Below are 9,963 nucleotides of genomic sequence, written 5' to 3'. Positions count from 1 at the left end.
CAAAGAGTAGCAGAACGGATAAGAAGAATCAATTAGGCAGAAAGATAAAAGTTTCTCCAATCTGAAAGGAAAGGAGAGTACTTTATATCGTGTTTTGTGATCTTCTTAATGATTGCTGTACTATATCACAATTGATCTTTGAAGAACATCTTAGTGCAATTGTTTGACTAAGAAGAGGAATCGGATATTGTTGAAATGGTTCAATCAAGAGGTGAGTCATACTTTGATTCCAATCAAGTATTAGAGCCATGCTCTAGTTACTACAAATCATATCTTGAAGCTCATTTCATACTAAGTAGGTTTATAACACCTCACGAAATTTGGAGTAATAATGTTTTCTTACTCTATCACATTTGGAATTGATAGTTGTGATGTTTTGGTTAAAACAAAGGATAAACTAAGACCAAATTCAATGAAGTGTTTTCTTGTCTAGAATCCACACTAACTTTTGAACATTTGTTTTTGCTCGTCAAGGAATGTTCCTTGAAAAAGAAAACTTATATGTCAAGAAGTCAGTAGGAGCCTTATTGATCTTGAAAAGTTCAGGAACCAATCGAGACTAAACCTTTTAGTTATCACTAGCACACGACCTGAGGTTGATAACCTATCATGTTAAGTTGACACATTCTTGTTTCTGTGCACTTTCCAGTTGAGTTTGCAATGCTTATGAGTTCTATGGTTCTCATTTGACTGCAAAAGGCAAAGCATGTTGGTCGGTGAATGTACATTGATCAATATGGGTGAGCTGCTTAACAACGCGGAAGCACTGGTAGGCTCTTGTGCTGCCAGAAGGCAAGAAATTAAGAATAAGCAAAGTTATGTCCTTGAAAGGAAAACTAAATTTGATTTTGGTTTGGTCCTCAACCTTATCTTATGATCGTGGGTTGGAAATGATAGATTCACATAGATGGGAACATTTACATCATAAAATCCAAATGGAAAAAGGTTTCTCTCTAATTCATGAGTGATTATGAGGAAATACTTTCGTTAATAGATTTTAAAGATCTGATAAGTAACATCATGGTTAGTAGTTGTGATAATTGCATTCTCAAATTCACAATATGATTACAGCATCCCTTTTCATAGTTCGAATTGTGAGAAATGGCAAGGAATTGTTTGAACCTTCGGTACATATGGTTATAAGTTCTTAAAGGCTTTGGACACACATACACACATATGTTATCTAATGAAAGGTGTATAAGCTTGAGAAGTCTAGCTAGAGACTTATCAAAGCATCACGTATTAGAAATTTTCATTTTAGTAAGAAAGTCAAGAGTATTGACTTCTAGAAGTCCAGTTGATTTCTGAATACATGTCAAAGCTAGTGGGAGCATAATTGTTATGGTAAGTGTTGCGAGTTGTCAATACTATTTGTAGTAAATAAAGTTTACAAATTTGCAAGTTGCAAAGTTTGGAAATTGTTTGTCTATGCTAGACTTAAGGGAGAGGGCACTTATACTTCGTTTCAAATCTAAAAGCTTAGATTGGAGGTTCTAATAGAACTTAGTCATGAATATATATGAATATCATGTTGAAATGATTCAACATAGGAAAATCAATATATGGAAATATTGTAGCAAAAGATACAAGGTCTTATGAATCGAGTCTCATATGCTTCGGATATAGGATCGATTGCATATGCTATGATATTCACTTGTTCTGATTTTTCCAAAATACCTTGGACATGATAGGTAAAAGGGACTAGAACTTTGTGTGACTAAAGTTATTAAACAATTGTTCATAACATTCTGAGGTATGATTATCATTAAGTCACTTGCTAAAATGGATGACTAGTGAATTTGGCAGCACTCCGCTTAACACCTTGACTTTTCCTTTGATGTGACCTAGGTATGATTATCATTAAGTCTTAGTCTCATATTTCTTATGACTAATGATAGTCTAGATTCCTCAATAATCCCAATATTTACATCAAGATCTATCAAGTAAGGAGCAGCCAAGTAAAATTATTCAGGAGGTATGGTCTATTTGGTATAAAAATTATATTGTTTAGAATTCACACTTTAAACACCTCACTAAATCTAGCCTAGACATCACCCTCATAAGTAGATCAATCAATATAATAACTTGGAATCACTTATAAATCTTATTTATAAATTCATAACGACTATGAATATAAATATAAGTTACACTTGAAATAAAATAAGTGCAATTTAACTTACAGAGGTTTTAGAGAAAACCACGAAATTGCGTGGGCAGAACTCCGACTCGAATACTTCTTTTCATTAGGCTCCTAGAGCTCTAGAGTTTCTATTAAAATGTTCTAAAAGTTGGGAAGAATCAAACTCAAAGGCAAGAGAGATTTTAGAGAGATTTTTTAGTGATTTGTGAGGAAATGAGAAGAAAACCGGCAACATTATATAGGGTTCAGGGGGCGTGCAACATTCAGACAAGAGGCGCACCGCGCCTCAGGAGGAGTGTGCTAGCCCATCAGAAACGTGTCACGTGTCACAATCGCATAAGCCCACATCATCCCTTCTAGAAGATGACATGTGGCTTATTCTCGCTACGCCACGTGTCACGACCACGTTACGCCATGTCACCGTGTCTCTTGGAGGAGCCGGCTATCCGACCATGCCATGTGGCGCCACCAGGTGGTGCCACGTCATTAGCTTAGGTAAATTCTCGTAGATCTTCGAATGGCCATAACTTTCACATATGAGCTCCGTTTTCAGTTTTCTTTATATCCCCGGAATCCTCTTGACGAACTCTACAACTTTCATTAAGGTCTCAATAACTAATTCTCATTCTAACTAAAATTCATATATAGACCGGTTTAGATTTTTAAAGTCCGTGCGAAATTCTTAACTTTTTCATACGAACTTCATTCTTGATTGTCTTTATATCGACTCCTAATCACGAGATCTTCAACACTCAATTAGATTGTTTTATCTAACATTAAGCCAATTTGAATTTCGATTTCTTTGTCCGCACTACTGCGTTGAAACTTCGAAAAATCATAACTTCCTCATACGAATTTAGATTTGGACGTTCTCTTTATGCACGCTCTAGATTTTACGATTACTATGACTTTCATTTAGATTATTTAGGCTAATAAGATACCTATCTAAACTTCACTTTTTAAGACACACATAACTGTGTCGATTTAATCGCGAAACTTCGAAGAAGCATAACTTTTTCATACGAAGTCGGATTTCAGAGTTCTTTATATGTACGGGATCATTGTCACATCTACTATAACTTTGGTTAAGATTATTTATCCTAATAATCTTCTATCAAAATGTCGTTTTATCGCTTATTGATAAATTCCCTAAAACATTTATAATAGGCAGTCTGCGACACACGAGACTAATGATTTCCCTACTCGAATGTTCATATTATAATAATGATCACTTATTATATCTTAATTGTCTAGTCCGAAGTTGTGGGCGTTAAAGTATGTGACATTGCCACATGAGTCAACATCTGTATCATCCTAATAACCCGTTTTGGATCATCACAAGGTAGTCTTTCCAGGGTGGGATTCCATTAGGGCACAACTTACTCAAAAGAGAATCCTTGTTTGGTCTTGTTCATTAGACTACTGAAATCATTTAGGTTAATTATATCATCCATTTCTCTTGACATATCTGCTATGCTACACTTGAATAGTTTTAGTTTTCCTCAGAACTAACAACTTCATATTTGTCTTCATCAAACCATATATGCATGTTCGTACCAAAATGGTCGATGTACATCGGCAGTTAGACTCTACAACCATATAATGTCGATGAACTCAAGATATTCAATCTCATTAGAATTCAACCTTAATCCTTCACACAATCATTCTTCTGGCTAACAATAGTACAGATTCTCATACTTCTCGTGTGTAAATCATTCAAAAAATGCAACGCATTCTAGGTCCATCCAAGAAAAATCAACATCCTCGAAAAAAAACACATGATCTGTATACAATCATAGTAACAAAATGGGTTCATGATGAACATTTCTTAAATGAATATTGATCTTGAGGTATTGTGAGAAGGGTTGTGCTTGAAACGGGAAATAAAAGACTGTGAATCATGATATTTTATTCTCTTATGGATTCCGAATGGCACTCTCTATGGCATTCTTTGACACGGCCTTTACCTAATGCAACACATAACTTGGTTGACTAGACAAAAGACGACAGGTTCACCCCCTTCATTTTGTAGATAATGAGTTTTCTAACACATAAAACTAGACTCTAAGCACATATACTATCAAAAGAAACACAAAGGACCTTTTAAAATAAAACTCTAGAGTTTGTATGACATCTGTGATGTTATCCCTTGATTATAATGGATGGAAGTCTACTTTTAACAACCCTTACTTAACCCATGCCTTGACCACCCCCCCCCCCCCCCCCCCCCCTTTCTTTTCACCTCCTATAGTTAACCTTGACCGGTGGTTCTTTTTCTTTGCATATCTAGACCAAAATCTTGACTGCATAAACACAGAATAATTGTTCTCGAAACATGGTGTATTGTAAAAAAAAAAAAACTGTCATTATCTAAATGCATTTAATTAAAAACTTAAAACACAACTGTTAATAAATTTCATCATATAACATAATCATTCACGTTTAAACGTTTAGTCATATTTAAAGAATTGGCATCATGGAATGCAAACCATGTCATGCTTAAAACTGTCATCAAATAGTATTTATAACATTTGTAGATATACACATGCCTGTATTTGACCTGATTTTGTATGTCAAAATGCTATAATGGTAGAAAGTATCAAGTTTTTTGCTATTATTAATAAAAAAAAATTAACACTTTCTTTTTTGCGGTAAATTCTAAGTAAGATCACTGTTTATGCTGTTGTGAAAGAGCATGCAAGAATAATTATAAATCCACTTTCTTAATAGTTAATATAACAATAGTTTGATTATATTTTCATTTACAAAATCATAAATATCTATTATAAAAAACCCTACAAAGTCACATATCCACCATATCATCAGAAATTGCAAGCTTTAAAATCTATATATTCAAAAAACTTACATCACTTATATATATGTTCTATTACTATAAGATAAACAAAAATAACCTCAAACTTATAAAACGAAACCACATTCTTTCACCATCATATTCATATCCTACTACATACACTTCCTAAATCCCATTAAAAAAAACAGAGCAACCAACTTTCATAACCTCAAACAATGGTTAAAAAAGTCGAATCCTCTCGAAAAAATAACTTTTTTTTTTCTTTCTTTTAATCAAACTTCAGCTAAATCCGAAGGATTCCATATACAAACCTCCAAATTCAATTCCCCAGACGAATTCAAATACCCAAAAGGCACCAAAAGAAAATCCGAAGGTGGAATTCCTTCAACCCTTCCAGGAAGAGTCTGTGTGAAGGATTTCAACCGCAATGTGCTATTCCCTCTTTCCGACACAAGACAGTAATGGAATCGCTCATTACTGTGACTCGGGCCAATACACGTTACCATAACCGTATGTCCGATGTTTTCGGTTCCTTTATTGAGTAAAAAAAGAGCTCCATCTTCTTCTGCTTGAAGAACAAGGAAGGTTTCATCCATTCCTAATGACACTGGTAATGGGGAGGAATACTGGAATCGCCTTCCGGAATCCCAATGTTTGGTGGTGAAATGATTTGATAACTCTGTGAATAATCCTGTGAAGTTGCAGTTTAGAAGAGGGCATGTGGTTTGGGATCCGTATATGTTGCGATTTGTGTGTGTGTATTCTAGTGTGTTTTTGTAGGTGTAGTTGTCGATTCGGACAGGTGGCGTGTTCTCGTTCTTGTATGCAAACGGTACGTTTTCCTGCAGCCACAAGGGTATTTTCGTCTTTTAACAAAAAATAAAAAAACGAACCGAATTGAATTGAATTGAATTCCTTCCACCCTCCTCCCCTGGAAAGGATGACGGAATTGGATTCTTTCCATTAGGTAACCAAACATGCCATGGAATGGAATCTTGGATTCCGGAGGGAATCTTGGATTCCGATTCCGTTGGAATTTTGGATTCCAATACCAGTTGGAATATTGGATTCCTATTCCGGTTGGACTATTGGATTCCGATTCCGGTAGGAATCTTGGATTCCAGTTCCGGTGGGAATCTTGGATTCTGATTCTGGTGGAATCTTGGATTCCGACTCCGGTTGGAATCTTGGATTCCGGTTCCGGTTAGAATCTTGGATTCCGATTCTGATGGGAATCTTGGATTCCATTTCCGGTGGGAATCTTGGATTCCGATTCCAGTTGGAATATTGGATTCCGATTCTGATGGGAACCTTTGATTCCGGTTACGATGGAATTGTATATCAAAAAAGAATGTTATTTTAAAAAAATGGTAATTTTTTTACCAGATTTTCTTCTTGTCGAACAAGAGTACCACGGTTAACTCTAACAGCGACTTCTCTTAATGGGAGGACATCAACATGATCCCTGTCATTTATTAATCCCAATCCAAGACCTCTCTCCTTGCATATCACCTTCAAATGAAAAATAAATATTAAAATTTTCAGATGTAAACAAAAAAATTGAATTGATCAAGATTTTTTTAAAACCATAGTACTTGGATTTCTTGCAAAAGACCAAATACATTTTGGACAGAGGGTATATCATGTAAGAAATTTTCTTTTTGGACTTTAATTTCCATCAATTGTCCAAAAAACATTAACTTTTCTTAAATTTGCATATGTATATGTATATTATACGCATATATCTATATGTACATGTATACCCATGTAAAAAAAAGGATTTAAATCCAAAAAAAAAAAACTTACCTCTCCACATCCATAACCACCAAGCTCTTTCTCCTGTTTCTCTCTCTCAGAAATAGCTTCCTCTGTCCACAACGATAAGCATGGAACAACAACAGGACCTGGTTCACAACTCCCTCCAATCGCAACACACTCATAGTAAAAAATCTGAAAAAATATCAACAAATCTCAAACCCCACATAAAAATATATATATATATATATATATATATATATATATATATATATATATATATATATATATATATATATCCTAATAAATGAAAATATTGTTGCCACTTGTCATTCTCTTATTTAATTTGCCACATGTCATTTTGTTATAATTTTGAAATATATTTATTTTCCACTTGTCAATTACATCATTATTCATTTCCACTATATCATTAATTTAGTTTTCATAAATTAAACCTACTATAATAACTATTAATTTCAATTTTGAAATTTGAAATTTCAATTTCAATTTCAAATAAATTTACACTTTAAACCATTGTATTTAACATTTTATTATAATAACTCATTTAGTACACGGGTCTAATAATTAAACACATAATTTTAATTAATTTATTTTTTGCATGTTTTTTTTTTCATAATTTTCACTTATTTCATATTTCAAATTCAAATAAATTTCTCATTTAATCGTTCTTATTTAGCATTATGTTTTAATTAACCCGTATAATATACGGGTTTCACAACTAGTATATATATATATTCAAAAACTCACCTGAAGAAACAAAAGACACCCTCCAACTGCTCTTTGTTTCCCTTGTCTAAACCTTGACACCTCTCTAACCAACCGATCAAGCAAGAATTTTGCCCAATTATACTCATGAATACAATCCATATCAGTCAAAAGATGAAGAAACGAAGGGCTAACATCTAATCTTGCAGTTGGACACAAAAGGGTACCCAAAACATACAAAAGAAACGCCCTTTTGAAATCATCTCCTGCTTCCGGTTGCCCTAATCTTTCTTCAAGAAACCTAACCGAAATCCCTCGATTTGATGCGTTATATTTTTGTCTTAATTCTGCAACTAAGTCATCGGGTCCCGAGTTGACCACATCTTTTCCGGATGCTGGTAATCCCATTACAAGTTCAACATCGTGAGGGTATAATGGGATTCTTTCACCACAAATCTCTAAACTACGTCGTATTGTGTTGAATCTTTCTAGAAGCCATAGGCATAGACTGCGTCTCAAAGTTCTACATTTGAGGTCAAGAAGACTACCGAATCCCATGCTTTTTACCGCTTCTTTTTGGTCAACGGTAAAGTGTTTCAACACGTTGACTAACCGTCCCGGAGAACACCGAGTCACTAAGTTTGCCTGCAAGATAAATGTAATATGTATAAATCAGGTACACAGTGGCCCACTAGATTGCTGACATAAACAGACTGTCAGAAGCATCTGTAATAAATCAAGTACATAATAGCCCATTAGGTTGTTGACATCAATCAGGTACACAGTGGCCCACTAGGTTGCTGACATAAAAAGACTGTCAAAAGTACTGTAATAAACTAATAATTAATAAATCAGGTACACAATGGCCCACTACGTTGTTGACATAAATCAAGTACACAGTGGCCTACTAAGTTGCTGACATAATCAGACTGTGTAATAAATCAGGTAGACAGTGGCCCACAAGGCTGCTGACATAAACAGACACGTCTAAAAAGATGGTGTCACCTGTTTTCTCGGTTTAGGTTCACGGGCAGGTGCGGAACTCAAGTAATCATCCCACACTTCGCGTGCACGTTTCGTGTATTTTGACTTTTCTTCTAAAGTCATCACTTTCCATGCATCTGAAGCTGCTCTTGTTGCCTGAAAGAAGATAACATCAACATCAACATGAACTCCATTTAACAATTTTTAATGGTTTTTTTATCGTATCAGATGCTTACAACTTTCAGACCAGAAGATTCGGGATGTGAAGCACTGTACTCCTTGATGAATTCACGGCTAGAACATTTTTAACAATACGTATATCAAAAAATTAACCCATGTATGAAAAGGAGGCGCAAATGAGTAATAAGAAAATTTATATTTTTTTTATCACCTAAAATGTACCCAAGAGCAAGCAGGACGAGGTGTACCACTTTGCTTCTTCTTTTTCTTCCTTCTGCTCCCTTCGAGCTCAAGACCTGTCATTTCTTTTCTCTTTATCACCATGGAATCACTTTCACTTGGCACCTATTTGAAAAAGAACAAGTCCCCGAGTCGTCTTTTAAATGATGCGATAACAGCAATTGATCAAGATTACACATAATCACACTAATCATCAGCTAATATTGCAAATGCTTTCAAGAAATTCATCCTAGGAAATTATTGTTTTACCTAGATTGCGACTATAGTAATAGGTGTGTGCTGATGGGATGAATTAAACTCATCATTAGCTGCAATTAATATCAAATTGAATAAAAGAAACAAATAGAGCTTTATTCCACACTCAGGAATGGAATATTTTACAATCTAAATCAAGAATCAAGATCATACATATGTCATTATCATAAACCGATCAGAAAGATTACACTTTCCGAAACATATATCGCTATGTAAATTGAAGATCAAAGCCAAATTGAAAAGGGGGAATCGGTACCATTGGAGAGAAAATGTCAGCTCCATCGTCGAAATTGGGGGAGCTATCAGTAACCATGTATACAAGATTGTAAGAAGTAAGGTGAATTAGGGTTGTAAAAGGGGGGAAATTTGATAATTTGGAGTTTCTTTTTATAGGGTTGAGGATTGTGAGCGAATCGGCAGTGAGTTTGTCTGCGATTACGGAGAATTGAAAGGGGAAAGAAGGAACGATGGAGTTTGAGGAGCTTTCTTTTTTCCGATTCTGATCGGATGCATTTGAAACGAACCCCATCTTTGCATTTTATTGCTATTGTGAATTGTACACAAATGATCCCTATACTATGCATCTAAGGTCCAATATCCAACCTTCCATTTTTTTGGAAATGTGTCGGTAACTTTGGCTTTTGTTTCGATATTGGTCCCCCTACTAAATATGTTAGTATTATGCTACTAAAGCATTGTAAAATGACATTTTTACCCATTCATAATGTTTTTATTCACCAGTCATAGACGAGACGACCACCTTATCCTCTTCGTCCCTCTTTCTTCCCACATAGTTAGAGGTGCGTTTCTCTTTCCTTCGATCATAAAACAAAAATGGAGAATGGAGAACGGTGTTGCCACCGTCTTTCAT

General features: G+C 34.9%; 1 protein-coding gene across 1 annotated transcript; it reads right to left on the bottom strand.

Moving 5' to 3' along the window:
• Window positions 1–4,959: 4,959 nt before the first annotated feature.
• On the bottom strand, window positions 4,960–9,646 carry LOC111909989 (uncharacterized). The gene is made up of 8 exons (XM_023905789.2): window positions 9,349–9,646; window positions 8,809–8,942; window positions 8,654–8,711; window positions 8,439–8,573; window positions 7,476–8,078; window positions 6,759–6,902; window positions 6,336–6,464; window positions 4,960–5,794 (listed from the first exon to the last, which is right to left on the bottom strand). The coding sequence occupies exons 1-8, from the start codon at window positions 9,619–9,621 to the stop codon at window positions 5,225–5,227; spliced, it is 2,046 nt and encodes a 681-aa protein (XP_023761557.1). The 5' UTR covers window positions 9,622–9,646; the 3' UTR covers window positions 4,960–5,224.
• Between the last annotated feature and the right edge of the window lie 317 nt (window positions 9,647–9,963).

The sequence above is a fragment of the Lactuca sativa genome, chromosome 4, assembly GCF_002870075.4.
Source record: "Lactuca sativa cultivar Salinas chromosome 4, Lsat_Salinas_v11, whole genome shotgun sequence".
NCBI lineage: Eukaryota > Viridiplantae > Streptophyta > Magnoliopsida > Asterales > Asteraceae > Lactuca > Lactuca sativa.
The sequence above is the reverse complement of the archived record's forward strand: the minus strand, read 5'-3'. Positions and strand labels throughout refer to the sequence as shown.